This window comes from Dama dama, chromosome 18 (assembly GCF_033118175.1).
Source record: "Dama dama isolate Ldn47 chromosome 18, ASM3311817v1, whole genome shotgun sequence".
Classification (NCBI taxonomy): Eukaryota; Metazoa; Chordata; class Mammalia; order Artiodactyla; family Cervidae; genus Dama; species Dama dama.
In genome coordinates this window covers 107,323,022-107,341,137 of record NC_083698.1, presented here as the reverse complement: position 1 = coordinate 107,341,137, position 18,116 = coordinate 107,323,022, and the positions used below count along the sequence as shown (strand labels likewise).

Here is an 18,116-nt window from a genome sequence, read left to right as displayed (position 1 = left end):
TGTAAGAATTTCTAAATGTTTCATCTTACTTTTCTTCTTATCTCCTCATTGACCAGAAACATCAGTTCATGTACCAGTACCGCTCCATCAATGACTGTCTGAGTAGCATTGGCCTAGATTTCACCCTTTGCCTTTTGCGGAATGGCATCTCCTTTGCCTTTGGGAGATGCCCCTCCTCCATCCCGTATGCTCCAGTGAGGTTCCAAAGCAGAGTGCCCTGCCCCTCCTGAAATACAGGGTGGATCCATCACGGTCCCGGCAGGAAACAGATGGCACCTTCAAATAGGGTAATGTGAGGACAATTTAATAACGGCAGTGTTTACATGGTTAGGGAGCAGGATTTCAGAAACAAACAAGAGATAACAGTACTTTGGAACCGGGAAACCCGGGGTACGATGGCTTCCTCTAAGCGTAAATGGTGACAGGAAGAAGTGGTTACCAGGCTCTGGTGAGAGCAGCTGATGGAAAGGCTTCCTGATAGTAGCTGAGGTGTTGAGAAGTGTGATGATTCAGGGGGCCAAGTGCCATAAACCCACCCTTTTCCCTTTCACTAACTTCATGTAATTGTTTCCCGTTGGCTACATCCAACTGAAAGCCAGGGAGAAGGGCACAGTGGACGCTTTCCATTCACCAGCCTCTTGGGCAGAGAGCAGACACAGGCAGCAAGTGGATCACAGGACCACCAACCCCTGTGCGTTGCCTGGGCCTGGGGTTTTTCTGGGAGAAGGACCTGGCTAAAGCCAGGCCTGTCCCAGGCAAGCTGGGCAGATTAATCACCCTAGGTCTGCAGGAGCAAAGAGCACGTGACTTGGGGTCCCAGTCTGATTTACCACAGTATCTCCATTTTCTCAGGAACAACAGTGTTTGTTTTGTCTGTTCATCACTCAAAGCAGTGTGTGTCTGTGCATGTCCACCTGCTGGCTTGTATTCACATGGGGGTGATGGGTAATCTGATTCAATTAAGTCTAATAATAAATGCTAAGTCTTCAAGGGCTCAGTGAAACAGTTGGGTGTTCTAGGCAGGGGATTGCTCTACAGGGACCTGTCATGATGGGCATAATCACACTCAAACTGACAACAGGGTCTTTTCAAATGAGTCAGCTCTTTGCATCAGGTGGCCAATGTATTGGAGTTTCAGCTTTAACATCAGAACTTGGATAGCAGCCATCCTGACTGGCGTGTAATGGTACCTCATTGTGTTTTTCATTTGCATTTCTCTGATAATGAGTGATGTTGAGCATCTTTTCATGTGTTTGTTAGCCATCTGTACATCTTCTTTGGAGACATGTCTCCAAAGACATGTCTGTTTAGTTCTTTGGCCCATTTTTTGATTGGGTCATTTATTTTTCTGGAATTGAGCTGCAGGAGTTGCTTGTATATTTTTGAGATTAGTCCTTTGTCTGTTGCTTCATTTGCTATTATTTTCTCCCATTCTGAAGGCTGTCTTTTCACCTTGCTTATGGTTTCCTTTGTTGTGCAAAAGCTTTTAAGTTTCATTAGGTCCCATTTGTTTATTTTTGCTTTTATTTCCAATATTCTGGGAGGTGTGTCATAGAGGATCCTGCTGTGATTCATGTCAGAGAGTGTTTTGCCTATGTTCTCTTCTAGGAGTTTTATAGTTTCTGGTCTTACATTTAGATCTTTAATCCATTTTGAGTTTATTTTTGTGGGTAGTGTTAGAAAGTGTTCTAGTTTCATTCTTTTACAAGTGGTTGACCAGTTTTCCCAGCACCACTTGTTAAAGAGGTTGTCTTTTTTCCATTGTATATCCTTGCCTCGTTTGTTGAAGGTAAGGTGTCCATAGGGACGTGGATTTATCTCTGGGCTTTCTATTCTGTTCCATTGATCTATATTTCTGTCTTTGTGCCAGTACCATACTGTCTTGATGAGTGTGGCTTTGTAGGAGAGCCTGAAGTCAGGCAGGTTGATTCCTCCAGTTCCATTCTTCTTTCTCAAGATTGCTTTGGCTATTTGAGGTTTTTTGTATTTCCATACAAATTGTGAAATTATTTGTTTTAGTTCTGTGAAGAATACCATTGGCAGCCTGATAGGGATTGCACTGAATCTATAGATTGCTTTTGGGTAGTATACTCATTTTCACAATATTGATTCTTCCAGCCCGTGAACACGGTATATTTCTCCATCTATTTGTGTCCTCTTTGATTTCTTTCATCACTGTTTTATAGTTTTCTATGTATAGGTCTTTTGTTTCTTTAGGTAGATATACTCCTAAGTATTTTATTCTTTTTGTTGCAATGGTGAATGGTGTTGTTTCCTTAATTTCTCTTTCTGTTTTCTCATTGTTAGTGTATAGGAATGCAAGGGATTTCTGTCTGTTAATTTTATATCCTGTGACTTTACTATATTCATTGGTTAGCTCTAATAATTTTCTGGAAGAGTCTTTAGGGTTTTCTATGTAGATGATCATGTCGTCTGCAAACAGTGAGAGTTTTACTTCTTCTTTTCCTATCTGGATTTCTTTTACTTCTTTTTCTGCCCTGATTGCTGTGATCAACACTTCCAAAACTATGTTGAATAAGTAGTGGTGAGAGTGGGCACCCTTGTCTTGTTCCTGACTTTAAGGGAAATGCTTTTTCACAATTGAAGATAATGCTTGCTGTGGGTTTGTCATATATTGAGGTATGTTCCTTCTATTCCTGCTTTCTGGAGAGTTTTTTTTTTTTTTTAATCATAAATGGATGTTGAATTTTGTCAAAGACTTTTTCTGCATCTATTGAGGTAATCATATAGTTTTTATCTTTCAATTTGTTAATGTGGTGTATTACATTGATGATTTGCAGATATTAAAGAATCCTTGCATTCCTGGGATAAAGCCCACTTGGTCATGATGTATGATCTTTTTAAATATGTTGTTGGATTCTGTTTGTGAGAATTTTGTTAAGGATTTTTGCATCTATGTTCATCAGTGATATTGGCCTGTAGTTTTCTTTTTTGTGACACCTTTGTCTGGTTTTGGTATTAGGGTGATGGTGGCCTCACAGAATGAGTTTGGAAGTTTGCCTTCTTCTGCAATTTTCTGGAAGAGTTTGAGTAAGATAGGTGTTAGCTCTTTAAATTTTTGGTAGAATTCAGCTGTGAAGCCATCTGGTCCTGGACTTTTGTTTGCTGGAAGATTTCTGATTATAGTTTTGATTTCCATGCTTGTGATGGGTCTGTTAAGATCTTCTATTTCTTCCTGGTCCAGTTTTGGAAAATTATACTTTTCTAAGAATTTGTCCATTTCTTCCTAGTTGTCCATTTTATTGGCATACAGCTGCTGGTAGTAGTCTCGTAAGATCCGTTGTATTTCAGAGTTGTCTGTTGTGATCTCTCCATTTTCATTTCTAATTTTGTTGATTTGGTTCTTCTCCCTTTGTTTCTTGATGAGTCTGGCTAACGGTTTGTCAGTTTTATTTACCTTTTCAAAAAACCAAGCTTTAGCATTGTTGATTTTTGCTATGGTCTCTTTTGTTTCTTTTGCATTTATTTCTGCCCTAATTTTTAAGACTTCTTTCCTTCTACCAACCCTGGGGTTCTTCATTTCTTCCTTCTCTAGTTGCTTCAGGTGTAGAGTTAGGTTATTTATTTGACTTTTTTGTTGTTTCTTGAGGTAAGCCTGTATTGCTATGAACCTTCTCCTTAGCACTGCTTTTACAGTGTCCCATAGGTTTGGGGTTGTTGTGTTTTCATTTTCATTCATTTCTATGCATATTTTGATTTCTTTTTTGATCTCTTCTATGATTTCTTGGTTATTCAGAAGTGTGTTATTTAGCCTCCATATGTTGGAATTTTTAATAGTTTTTTTCCTGTAATTGAGATCTAATCTTACTGCATTGTGGTCAGAAAAGATGACTGGAATGATTTCAATTTTTTTAATTTACCAAGGCTAGATTTATGGCCCAGGATGTGATCTATTCTGGAGAAGGTTCCATGTGCACTTGAGAAAAAGGTGAAATTGATTGTTTTTTGGTGAAATGTCCTATAGATATCAATTAGGCCTAGCTGGACCATTGTGTCATTTAAAATTTGTGTTTCCTTGTTAATTTTCTGTTTAGTTGATCTATCCATAGTTGTGAGTGGGGTATTAAAGTCTCCCACTATTATTGTGTTACTATTAATTTCCTCTTTCATACTTATTAGCGTTTGCTGTACATATTGCGGTGCTGCTATGTCGAGTGCATATATATTTATAATTGTTATATCTTCTTCTTGGATTCATCCTTTGATCATTATGTAGTGTCCTTCTTTGTCTCTTTTCACATCTCTTATTTGAAAGTCTATTTTATCTGATATGAGTATTGCAACTCCTGCTTTCTTTTGTTCTCCATTTGTGTGAAATATTTTTTTCCAGCCCTTCACTTTCAGTCTGTATGTGTCCCTTGTTTCGAGGTGGGTCTCTGATAGACAGCATATATAGGGGTCTTGCTTTTGTATCCATTCAGCCAATCTTTGTCTTTTGGTTGGGGCATTCAACCCATTTACATTTAAGGTAATTATTGATAAGAATGGTCCCGTTGCCATTTGCTTTGTTTTTTGGGGTTTGCGTTCATACAACCTTTCTGTGTTTCCTGTCTAGAGAAGATCCTTTAGCATTTGTTGAAGAGCTGGTTTGGTGGTGCTGAATTCTCTCAACTTTTGCTTGTTTGTAAAGCTTTTGCATTCTCCTTCATATCTGAATGAGATCCTTGGTGGGTACAGTAATCTGGGTTGTAGGTTATTCTCTTTCATTACTTTGAGTATGTCCTGCCATTCCCTTCTGGCCTAAAGAGTTTCTATTGAAAGATCGGCTGTTATCCTTATGGGAATCCCCCTTGTGTGTTATTTGTTGTTTCTCCCTTGCTGCTTTTAATATTTGTTTTTTGTGTTTGATCTTTGTTAATTTGACTAATATGTGTCTTGGGGTGTTTTGCCTTGGGTTTATCCTGTTTGGGACTCTCTGGGTTTCTTGGACTTGTGTCACTATTTCCTTCCCCATTTTGAGGAAGTTTTCATCTATTATCTCCTCAAGTATTTTCTCATGGCCTTTCTTTTTGTCTTCTTCTGGGACTCCTATGATTCAAATGTTGGGGCATTTCACATTGTCTCAGAGGTCCCTGAGGTTGCCCTCATTTCTTTTAATTCTTTTTTCTTTTTTCCTCTCTGCTTCATTTATTTCCACCATTTTATCTTCTAGCTCACTTATCCTATCTTCTGCCTCCGTTATTCTACTGTTGGTTCCCTCCAGAGTGCTTTTGATCTCATTTATTGCATTATTCATTTTAAATTAACTTTTTTATTTCTTCTAGGTCCTTGTTAAACATTTCTTGCATCTTCTCAATCCTTGTCTCCACGTTGTTTATCTGTAACTCTATTTTGTTTTCAAGATTTTGGATCATTTTATTATCATTATTCTAAATTCTTTTTCAGGTAGATTCCCTATTGCCTCCTCTTTTGTTTGGCTTGGTGGGCATTTTTCATGTTGCTTTACCTGCTGGGTATTTCTCTGCCTTTTCATTTTATTTAGATTGCTGGGTTTGGGGTGGCCTTTCTGTATTCTGGTAGTCTGTGGTTCCTTTTTATTGTGGAGGTTTCTCCCAGTGGGTGGGACTGGATGTTTGGCTTGTTGAGGTTTGCTGGTTAGGGAAGCTTGTGTTGGTGTTCTGGTGGGTGGAGCTGGATTTCTTGTCTCTGGAGTGCAATGGAGTGTCTAGTAATGAGTTTTGAGATGGGTCTATGGGTTTTGTGTGACTTTGGGTAGCCTGTATATTGATGCTCAGGGCTATGTCCCTGTGTTGCTGGAGAATTTGTGTGGTATGTCTTGCTCTGGAACTTACTGGCTCTTGAGTGGTGGTTGGTTTCAGTGTAGGTATGGAAGCTTTTGGATGATCTCTTATTATTTAATGGTCCCTGTAGTCAGGAGTTCTCTGGTGTCCTCAGGTTTTGGGCTTAAGCCTCTTGTCTCTGGATTTCAGTCTTATTCTTTCAGTAGCCTCAAGACTTCTCCCTCCATACAGCACTGATAATAAAACTTCTAGGTTAATGGTGAAAGGATTCTCCACTGTGAGGGACACCCAGAGAGGTTCACAGAGTTACATGAAGAAGAGGAGAGCGAGGAAGGAGACAGAGATGAACAGGAGAAGAAAAAGGGGGATTCAAGAGAAGAGAGACAGATCTAGGTTGTACTCTGTTCCCCAAGTGTTCTCTGCAGCCCAGAGCCCCCACAGAGATTCACAGAATTGGGTTGAGAAGAGAATGGGGAGGGAGGAAACAGAGGTGACCTGGGGGAGAGAAAGGAGAGTCAAAAAGGGGAGACAGTAATCAAACCAGTAATCACACTCCTGAGTAAAAATGGGTACTGAAGGTTGGATTCTTAAATGTGCAAAATTGATATCAAATACTGAAAAACAAAGATTAAAAATCTAGAGTAGAGGTTAGACTCTTAAAAATACAATATTAAAAAACAACAAAGCCACAAAAAATTTAAGAAATATATATGAAGTTCACTTTAAAAATAGGGTCTTTTTTTTGGTACAGGTTATAGTGTGTTCTAAAAATGAAAATTAAGGAGTAATAGAGGAGAAATAGAGGAGTTTAAAAGAAAGAAAAAGAAAAGAAAGAGGGCAAAAAACTTGTTTTTAATTAAAAAATAATAGTAATGATACTAAAAATATATCTAGGAATTTCTCTGGAGCTGTTGTGGGTAGTGTGGGATCCGCTCAGTTTCAGATAGCTCCTTGTTTCAGCTTACACTTCTCGATATCTATAGGCCCCTTCCAGTGTAGTCGGTGTTAACTACAGGGATTTTAATCTATTGCACCAGTCACTTCTGAAGGGGTTCCCTTTGTTTATTTGGCTTCTGTTTGCAGGTCTCTTCAGTGTCTAATTTCCACCCTGACACTAGCGGGCGGAGGTGGTCTCTTGTTTAGGTTCGCTTGTTAAGTCGCACTGCGGGGAGGGAGGGCGCTGCAGACAAATATCACTGGGGTGTGTGGGGAGCACTCGCAGTGTTCCGGCCACACTGGGTTTGCCCCCACTCACGGCCCGTGTGCTTCCCCCATCTACACTGATCAGGCTCCAGGCTGCTCTCCAGGGAGCGGGCCCTGTGTGCGTGCACTTCCCAGGCCTAAGCCACTCAGGTTCAGGTTTTTGGGTACTCCACAAAACCATAGACTCGGTTGGGCCTGCGTTTTGTGCCTTCTCTGGTCAGAGCAGCTCAGGCAGCCAGGAGCTTGACGAGCGCACTCTCCCACTGTTCAGTGAGCCTTCTCCCCTCCACGGTCCCAGCCTCAGTTTCTGGGTGCGCTGGTCGGGTGCACCTGTGTCCCTTCTGGGAAGCTGATTTCTGGCTGCAACGCTCCTGGTGGATGTCAACCATCCAGAATCTCAGGAAGTCTTTGGTTAGAGACTGGAGGTCTGTTGGCAGTTTGGTAAGGGGTGCTGTCTCTGGAGCCAAGTTTGCCCCTTTCCCCTCCCCCCTGCCTCCTGCCTCCGGCGGGGGATGGGCTGGTTCTCAGTCGGGTAGCTCTTCTCTGGTATTCGCTCAGTCCTTTGTTCTGGGAATGGACAGGTAGTGCCTAAGTTTAGGGCTTTCCCCAGGTAAATTCTCTCTTGCTATCCCACAGTTTAAATTGCTATCTCACGTCCGCTCCTTCCGATTGCCCTCAGGGCTTTCAGGCCTGGTCCTTACCCTAAGCAGTGCCGCCCGCTCCTCTCCGTTCTGCCCCCACTTGCTGGTGGCAAATGTAGGTGTCTGGGGTACTTTTCTGCTGGGAGTTGCTTTTAGGCATGTAATCTGTGGGTTTTATTTATTTTTCTCCCAGTTAGGTTGCCCTCCGAGATTTGAAAACTTCCCCCAGACCCACCAGTGAGAGGGTTTCCTGATGTTTGGAAACGTCCTCTATTAAGACTCCCTTCCCTAGTTAGGGATCTCTGTCCCTAACTCTATTGTCTCTCTTTTTATCTTTTATATTTTGTCCCACCTCCTTTCGAAGACAATGGGCTGCTTTTCTGGATGTCTGATGTCCTCTGCTAGCGATCAGAAGTTGTTTTGTGGAGTTTGCTCAGCATTCAAATGATCTTTCGATGAATTTGTGGGGGAGAAAGTGGTCTCCCCATCCTATTCCTCCACCATCTTAGCTCCTCCTCCTCAGCTTTCTTTATAGTCTAACTCTCACATCCATACATGACCACTGGAAAAACCATAGCCTTGACTAGATGGACATTAGTTGGCAAACTAATGTCTCTGCTTTTTAATATGTTCTCTAGGTTGGTCATAACTTTCCTTCCAAGGAGTAAGTGTCTTTTAATTTCATGGCTGCAATCACCATCTGCAGTGATTTTGGAGCCCAGAAAAATAAAGTCTGACACTGTTTCCACTGTCTCCCTATCGATTTACCATGAAGTGATGGAACCAGATGCCATGATCTTAGTTTTCTGAATGTTGAGCTTTAAGACAACTTTTTCACTCTCCTCTTTCACCTTCATCAAGAGGCTCTTTGGTTCTTCTTCACTTTCTGCCATAAGGGTGGTGTCATCTGCATTTCTGAAGTTATTGATATTTCTCCCAGAAATCTTGATTCCAATTTGTGCTTCATCCAGCCCAGCATTTCTCATGATGTACTCTGCATATAAGTTAAATAAGCAGGGTGATAATATACAGCCTTGACATACTCCTTTTCCTATTTGGAACCAGTCTGTTGTTCCATATCCAGTTCTAACTGTTGCTTCCTGACCTGCATACAGGTTTCTCAAGAGGCAGGTCAGGTGGTCTGGTATTCCCATCTCTTGAAGAATTTTCCACAGTTTATTGTGATCCACAGAGTCAAAGGCTTTGGCATAGTCAATAAAGCAGAAAGAGATGTTTTTCTGGAACTCTCTACTTTTTCGATGATCCAGCGAATGTTGGCAATTTGATCTCTGGTTCCTCTGCTTTTTCTAAAACCCGCTTGAACATCTAGAAGTTCCTGGTACACAAATTGCTGAAGCCTGGCTTGGAGAATTTTAAGCATTACTTTCCTAGCAAGTGAGATGGGTGCAATTGTGCGGTAGTTTGAGCATTCTTTGGCATTGCCTTTCTTTGGGATTGGAATGAAAACTGACCTTTTCCAGTCCTGTGGCCACTGCTGAGTTTTCCAAATTTGCTGGCATATTGAGTGCATCACTTTCACAGCATCATCTTTCAGGATTTGAAATCGCTCAACTGGAATTCCATCACCTCCACTAGCTTTGTTTGTAGTGATGCTTCCTAAGGCCCACTTGACTTCACATTCCAGGATATCTGGCTCTAGGTGAGTGATCACACCATCGTGATTATCTGGGTCGTGAAGATCTTTTTTGTACAGTTCTTCTGCAGTCCATTGAATTCTCCAGGCTACAACACTGGAGTGGGTAACCTTTCCCTTCTCCAGGGGATCTTCCTAACCCAGGGATGGAACCCAGGTCTCGCACATTGCAGGCAGATTCTTTACCTGATGAGCCACAAGGAATATACAATGGTATGTATCCATAAATCCTATACTCCTAATTCATCCCTTTTCCCAGTACTCTTGCCTGGAGAATCCCATGGACAGAGGAGCCTGGTAGGCTGCAGTCCATGGGGTCACTGAGAGTCGGATATGACTGAGCATTTTCTTGGGGTCACTGAGAGTCGGATACGACTGAGCATCTTCACTTTCACTTTTAACTTTCATGCATTGGAGAAGGACATGGCAACCCACTCCAGTGTTATTGCCTGAAGAATCCCAGGGACAGGGGAGCCTGGTGGGCTGCCATCTATGGAGTCGCACAGAGTCAGACACGACTGAAGGGACTTAGCAGCAGCAGCAGCTGACTTTCTTATTTGGTAATAATAAGTTTGTTTTCTGTGTCAGTGAGTCTGTTTCTGTTTTGTAAATAAGGTCATTTACTTTTTTAGATTCCACATATTAATTGTACCATATTTTTTTTTCACATCTGACTTACTTCACTAAATGTGAAAGCATCTCATTTCATCCGTGTTGCTGCAAATGGCAATATTTCATTCTCTTTTATGGTTGAGCAATATCCCATTGTGTGTACAAACCACAGTCCTTCGCACATTCATCTGTAGATGGACAATTAGGTTGTTTCCCCATCTGGGATATTGCGAATAGTGCTACTATGAACATAGGGCTGCATATATCTTTTCAAATTAGAGTTTTATCTGGATAATATGCCCAGGAGTTGGATTGCTGGATCATATGGCAACTCTATTTCTAGTTTCTTGAGGATCTTCCATACTGTTCTTCATAGAGGCTATACTAATTTATGTTTCCACCAACAGTGGAGGAGGGTTTCCTTTCCTTCACACTCTCTTCAGCATTATTTGTAGACTTTTTGATGGTGGCAATTCTGACTGCTGTGGGGTGTACATCAAGGTATTTTTGATTGCATTTCTTGAGTAGTTAGTGATGCTGAGCATCTTTTCATGTGTTTATTGATGATTTGTACAGATATTACTTGTATAAAAGGGAAATGGCCCTTCTTTTATATAAGTAGGAAATTTTTTTCCTCTGGTTTGACATTTGTGTTTTAATTTGTATATCCGCACAATATCTGTTTGATTTTTATGTAATCAAATTTAGGAGTCTCTTTACTTACTCTGGGCTTCCCTGTGGCTCAGCTGGTAAAGAATCCACCTCCAATGCAGGAGACCTGGGTTCAATCCCTGGGTTGGGAAGATAACCTGGAGAAGGGAAAGGCTACCCACTCCAGTATTCTGGCCTGGAGAATTCTATGGATGGTATAGTCCATGGGATCGCAAAGAGTTGTACATGACTAAGTGATTTTCACACAAACTTACTCTATTCCAAATCTTATAAATATTTTACCTATACCTAGGTTACAAAGATTTACTCATGTTTCTTCTATTATTTATATGGGTTACTTTTTCTACATTTAAATTTCTAACCTATTTGGAAGTTGAACATCAAGAAGAAATGGACACGGTTTTATTTTTTCTATATGGTTATCTCAATGTTCCTTATTAGTCCATCTTTCTTTGCATTGATGTGAGATGCCACCTTACTGAATATATATGTAGCATAATGTAAATGATTTGAATATAAATGAATATTGTGTGATCAACTTAGCCTATATTTGAACTTTCTGTTTTTGTTTCAGTGTTCTGTCTATCCATGCACCAATATCATACTGCTTTAATTATAGAAACTGTTATATTCTACTATCTGGCAACACTAGTCTTACCTCATTTTTTTTTTTTTTTTTTTTTTTTTGGTGGCTTGATTGCCCAGGCAAATTTTTTTTTCTTCATTCAAATAAATTTTATAATCAATTGCTTTAGTTGCTGAGTTTACCAGGTGGCTCAATGGCAAAGAATCCACCTGCCAATGAAGGAAACTCGGGTTTGATCCCTGGGTCTGTAAGATGCTCTGGAGAAGAAAATGGCAAACCAATCTAGTATTCTTTCCTCGGTAATGCCATGGACAGAGGAGCCAGGCAGGCTGCAATAAATGAGGTCACAAAAAAGCTCTACACAACTTAGTGGCTGAACAACAATTTTAGCTGCATTTAAAATAAGTGATAACAAAAATTTTTTATTTTAAATATACATACATTTATAAAGAAGAATCAATTAATTTAAATTTGATGAACTGCTTTAAACATGAATCAGGACTGAATTTGGCCAAATGACTCTTCTGCACCTAGTTACTTTTCTTCTTAATCTCCTGATGGGATGTATTGTAACAGTCAAAACTCTCATGTTGAATCACCCTAGTATATCTGACAATCATACTTACTCATGTGATACTGCTCTTTGCATCTAATAATTTATTTAGAACTTTTGTATCAATATTTACACATGAGACATGTCTACAGATTTATTTATTGTGAAATCTTTGTTAGCTTTGGAATCAACATTACACTTGCTTCATAGAAAAAACTGAACATTTTCCGTCATTGCTATGTGATCAGGAATAGTTTGAAGCACTGAGATTATCAGGTCTTTAAAGGTTTCATGAGTTCCCTATGAAACCATCAGGACCTGATATTTTTGTGGAGATACTCTAACTACTTGGTTATTTCTTCAATAACAATTGAACTGTTTAAATTTTCTGTCTCTGCCGGGGTCAATATGCATAAGAGAATATTAGAACCTTTCAGGGAGGAAAAGAAGGAAAAAAAAAAAAAGAGAGAGAGAGAGTTGGAAATGGTTCCTACTTACCTAAATTGACCCTTTCCCCTTCTTCTACCTTTTCTCAAGGTGGAGTGGGTGCCTGCGCACCAGAGTCTCTTGACATAAACATGGCTGCCACGCCAAACAACACCCTGAGGATCGTGCTGGTCGGGAAGACCGGAAGTGGGAAAAGTGCGAGTGGAAACACCATCATCGGGGAAGAAGTATTCGACTCTAGGATTGCTGCCCACGCTGTTACCAAAACTTGTCAGAAAGCATGCCGGGAATGGAAGGGGAGAGAGCTTCTCGTTGTTGACACTCCAGGGCTCTTTGACACCAAGGAGTCCCTGGACAAAACCTGCAAGGAAATCAGCCAATGTGTCCTCGCCTCCTGTCCTGGGCCTCACGCCATCGTCTTGGTCCTGAGGCTGGGCCGCTACACACAGGAAGAGCAGCAAACCGTGGCGTTGGTCAAGACTCTGTTTGGGAAAGCAGCCATGAAGTATATGATCATCTTATTCACTCGCAGAGATGAACTGGGGGACCAGAGCCTGAGCGACTTTTTGAAGCATGCAGATGTAAACCTACGAAGCCTCCTCCAGGAGTGTGGAGACCGCCGCTATGCCATCAGTAACAGCGCAAAGACAGAGCAGGCTGAGAAGGAAGCTCAGGTGAAGGAGCTGCTGGAGCTGATAGACAAGATGGTGCAGGACAACCAAGGGGCTTACTTTTCTGACCCCATTTACAAGGACATAGACCAAAAGCTGAGACAGCAGGAGGAATACTTGAAGAAAGTCTATGAGGATGAATTACAAAACCGAATGAAACTAATAGAAAAGGATTATGCCAATGAACCACAAGAAGAAAAGGATAAACAAATAAAGTTGCTACTGCAGAAGCATGAAGAACGAATGAAAGATATAAGGGAAGAAGCTGAGAAGAATATATTTCAGGTTGCATTCAACATGATTAAAAATATGCTTTCAAGAATATGGCACATGTTCTGGTAGTATAAAGTTTATTTTTACTCCTCAGGTTACTATAACTTGTTAATGTGGTAGTGTTTATTTTCCAAAGATGGTTAAAACCCTATCTTCTGACTTCTTATAATCTGATTCCTCTTATGATCTCTCTTCCTTGAGCTTTGCATCTATGTCCATAACCTGGAAATTGGAGGGACTTTGTGACTGCTTTGAGAAATAGTGGATGGTTGAAGCAACACCATATGACTTCTAAGACTAGATAGGGAAAATGCCTCCTTGCTCTTCCACATTGGTTACCCTTGGAATTTGCCCACCCTGTTGTGAGGAAGCCTGAGTAGAAGACCAAGTAGCCCGCATGAAGAGAACCTGAAGTCACTGATCCACTCCCCTGGCTGAGATTTCATCTGCCATCCAGAATCAGCTTGCCAGCCTTGCAAGTGAGGCAAGACAGAGTGGATTCTCCAGCTGCCAACTGATGAAACTGCAAAGAGCAAAGAGGAGCCATCCCCAGGGGGTCCTGCCTAAATTGCAGATTCCTGAGAAAAATAAATGGTTGCTGTTCATTTAAACCACTATGTTTTGGGATGATTTGTTATGCAGTGAGGGCTGCATAAAAGCAGGCTAAGTTGTTTCTGTCCTGTCCGACTCTTTGCGACCCTGAAGACTGTAGCCCACCAGCCTCCTCTGACCATGGGATTCTCCAGGCAAGAATATTGGAGTGGGTTGCCATGCCACCCTCCAGGGGATCTTTGTGACCCACATGCATGTGGGTGCATGTGGGTCAAACCCACATCACTTACATCTCATACATTGGTAGCGGGCTTCTTTACCACTAGCATCATCTGGGTACCCATGCAGTGAGAATTAACTAGAATTAAATATCTTCCCAGCTCATTCTCCAGCACTCCTGGCTCCTACCTGTCCTTCCACACAATGCCAACAAATTTAGGAGTTTATGAAATTGACATAACCAGGTAATGATTCATTTTGTAGAGTTCAAAGATTCAATCTGGGAAAATTCAAATAAGAAACCTTGCCTATGTTAAGTGTAGGCCCCACTGATATAATAAGTGGTGCGTTATTTCAATCCACACCTAGGAGAACTTTGTTTATGAAGCATGGGCTTCTCTAGCACCATTATTCTATGGTTCATGGAGATGTGGAAGTTGGCAAATTCTCTTGTTTTTTTCCTCTCCTCTTTTTTCTATTAAATGTATCTCTTTGCTATCAATGCCATTTAAGTATAGTACAGATCACCATGACTGTTCTTCTATACAAAAATATTTTATATGTCCTTTTATTTAAATTAATTCTGATAACAATTCTATAGAAAAGATGACAGTGAGTCTCAGGAATATAAGTAATGTGACTAGAGCCATCTGAACTCTTGCCTAGTGATCAACAGAGCTGAATTTTAATTCATATCTGCTTGCTTTTAAACTTAAAGCTCTTTCAAAGGCACCAGTCTGATCCTTTTAGACATCTTAACTTTTTTAATTGGAAGAAATTGCTTTCCAGTATTATGTTGGCTCCTGCCATATATCAACATGAATCAGTGATAGGTATACATATGTCCCCTCCCTCTTGAACCCCCCTTCCACCCCTGTTGGTTGTCACAGAGCACAACCTAGGGACTTGAGATCTCTGCATCAAACAGCACATTTGCTAATGGAACATTAATCGACAGGAGCTCTCCCAAAGGCCTCCATATCAGCACTAAGACAAAGTCCCACCCAAAGTCCCGAAACCTCCAGTCCTGGAAACTTCACGCCGAACCATTTGCAAAACAGAAACACAATCCTGACCATTAGCAGAAGGACTTCCCAAAGCCATATCAAGCCCATAGACACCCCAAAACACACTCCTAGAAACAGCACTACCCTTCAGAGAGACAAAGTCCAGTTCCATCCACCAGAGCAGAGGAACAAGTCCTCCCAGCTCGGAAACAAGACACGGGCCCAACCCCACCCCTGGGCTCTCTCCCTCTTTTAACATACTGTCCTAACTTCAAATGCTCCTAATGGTAACACAAAAACCTTCTCTTTCAAATAGTTTTTGTTTGCCTCTGCACATCCACACTTCACCCCCCTCTCCCCTTCAATCTAACTTGTTGCCTGGGAGGCTGATCTGCATGGACTACATCAGTGGGATCTCTTGCTGTCTGTCCTCTGCTTGGTTTCTGCCAAAGGAAATCCAAGCAGGACATCTCTTGAAGGTAGAAAAGCAAGATCAGTATATCTGTTCTCTTGCCTCTCTCCCTGCAGGGTCATCTCTGAGTAGTTGCTACCCTAGGGTGAAGGTCATAGCACCTCTCCTTGAGATCTCTCCACCCAACTCTCCTTCTGGATTCCACCTTTTGTTCACCACTTAGGGTACTGATACAATTTCCTCAGTGTTACTGGACATCTCCCTTGTCATTTCCAAACCTTGTATTCATTGTTCATAGGAAGCCCCTTCACTAGACTCTGCTTCAAGTATTTCATTATAGTAGACCATCTTTTTTCTGCTAGAATCCTGATGGATACATCTTATGAAACTTACTTCTTTTTCTACTTGAAAACATTCCCTGATTTTTATTCTTTTTGTTTGATTGTTTTTCAATCCCCTGACAGCAGGAAAGTCTCACGTGACTGTTGAAGTCTCTGGGAAAATTTTACCGACATGGACTGTGACATTGGCAGTGAGCACATGAAAGGTTCTATCTTGCTAAAATCATTACAAAACTTCAGTGATAGAGAGATGAGTTTATATTCAGATAAATATGGCAGATAACTCAAACACAAATATCTGGAATTTTTACAGCTGTCCTTTGTTTTATCTCTGAAAGTGACAGGGTGTTTACTGCATCCGTGAAACTTAGGGACACAGGGATTGGAGATTAAATGTCAAGAAATTAACATCTCAAATACCTGCTCATTCTAAAGTTCATCACAAATATTATGAATGGAGTAAGACAATGTGGAAGAAAAGTCTGTTGTGAGAAACATTCATAGTATATGTGAAATAACACTGCAGGCCCCACTGCTATTTGCTATAACACAGTTATATTTATAGTTAGTTCCTTGTGAGTAATTCATCAGTGCAACATTATCTACAGAGAACAAACAATCATGCACTGCCCAGACATATTTCCTTTGTGAACCATTTGGATGATATTTTCTCTCAGGGATTTACAGAAGCATTATGAAGTCAGTTAGCTTGTGTGTTTCTAGGCTTGTGTGAGGACCAATGAAGATGCAACTTAAATGAGTTGATTTCTTTTCTCCCAAACCTATGTTCTATTTTTGAAGGTAAAACATATACTTAGAAGAAAAATGAGTTATTCAAGTGAATCATATAGACATCATCTTTTCCTTGATGCATGAATTTTTGACCATTAGATTATCTTCACTTTCATTATATCCCAGTTTTCTCTGAAGGTGGTTCTGAGTCCTGAGGTCTTAGGAAGTTCCAGCACTCAGCGTGTGTACTATTCCTATGGTTGAAATATGCCACAGCCATGATCCATAGCTGGGGAAAGTAGGATTCATAGGAGAAGACTTGAGGAAGAATTCAGGGCTTGAGGTCTACTCTGAAGGATGTATAGGATGTGTGCATGTGGGTGATGGGATAATAAACCCTTTCTTTGCAGAAAGAGGAAAGTTAGGGTCTGTAGGTGAGATCATCAGGGTAGACTCAGAAGTGACAACGTTCAATTAGGTTTGTGACAAGCTGAGTATCAGAGTCAAAGGGAGCGTCCGACATTGAAATTTTGAACTGAAGATTATGTGAGTGGCCTAGGGTGAATGTGGCAGGATATTAACAATAAATATTCATTTTGACTGACTCAGTACTGATAAAATCCCCACATTCCAGTCTTATGTACTAAAAGATTTGTGTAGAACTTGAAAGGAAACAGGTGGGAACCAGTTCTGTGAGGAGTAGTTCTTCAAATAATTCAGTAGGTAATTGAACAGTTCAAGAGGAAAGTGAAAGTGAAAGTGGCTCACTCCTGTCCAACTCTTTGCAACCTCATGGATGTAGTCCATGGAATTCTCCAGGCCAGAATACTGGAGTGGGTAGACTTTACCTTCTCCAGGGGATCTTCCTGACCCAGGAATTGAACAAGGGTCTCCTTGCATAGCAGGCAGATTCTTTACCAATTGAGCTATAAAGAAAGGGCTTTGTAAAAGAGAACACTTTGATTGGAAGGACAACAACCTTCAGGACTGGCAAATTTGGGGGGTTTATACCTAGAGTAGTGGCTCCCCTAGTCACGACGGTAATCTCTCTGTAACCATGGCATTTCATAAGGGAGGCTCCACGGGGAATCCTCTTGTGCTCTACCCAACAGGACAAGAGTTCTCTTACCTCACACCAATCATGTGGCCCCCTGGGTCCTGGTCCTGCCTGAGGACATGAGTGCTGCATGGTAAGAGATTCCTGGGGGGACAAGACCAGTGTCCTATGGAGTGAAACTTTAGAGCCAGATGCTCTTGGGGGAAACATAAAAGATGCTGCCATGTGCCAGAGGATAATGATTGAGGAGGCTGATTTGAAGCAACCACAGCTTTCACTAACTGTGGACCCAGGTGTGTGCTTCCCACAAATCAGCTGTAGGCCACACAGGAGGGCGCCAACCAAAGCCGGCTTAACAGGGACTTGACTGGAAGTCTACCAGGGATCCCAACTCTGCCAGGAACTGGAGTTGAAATAATGAGCTAGAGGGCAGATAGCAGTCACCAGCTGGACATGTAATGGTAGATTTTCAGGGGAGGCTCTCAGCAGAGTCACTGATGGAGCCCCATGAGGAAAAGAGCCACTAAGTGTGACTCCTTTTGCCAAAGACCAGATTGCCCTGGACTTGTCTTCAGGGTTTTTTTCTCTCTCCTCCAACCAAGGAGGAGTCAGAAGCAAGGCCAGTGGCTGGAGGAGGAGGAGGCGAGGGCAGGGGTGCAGATGGAAGCAGCCCTGTCCACACTGCTTGGCCTTCAGCAGAAGCCGGCATGAGCCATGGGATG

General features: G+C 41.4%; 1 protein-coding gene across 4 annotated transcripts in view; it reads left to right on the top strand.

Moving 5' to 3' along the window:
• LOC133072623 (GTPase IMAP family member 7-like) overlaps positions 1-13,685 on the top strand; it is a 38,139-nt gene extending 24,454 nt beyond the window's left edge. For 3 of the 4 annotated variants that reach the window (XM_061166079.1, XM_061166078.1, XM_061166080.1), the window contains one exon: positions 12,221-13,685. In XM_061166079.1, the coding sequence (XP_061022062.1) occupies positions 12,221-13,143 (923 nt within the window). In that variant the 3' untranslated portion in view covers positions 13,144-13,685. Of the gene's footprint in view, positions 1-9,161; positions 9,267-12,220 lie in introns of those variants that run through there. The other variant, XM_061166081.1, reaches the window with a different exon arrangement.
• The last annotated feature ends 4,431 nt before the right edge of the window (positions 13,686-18,116 follow it).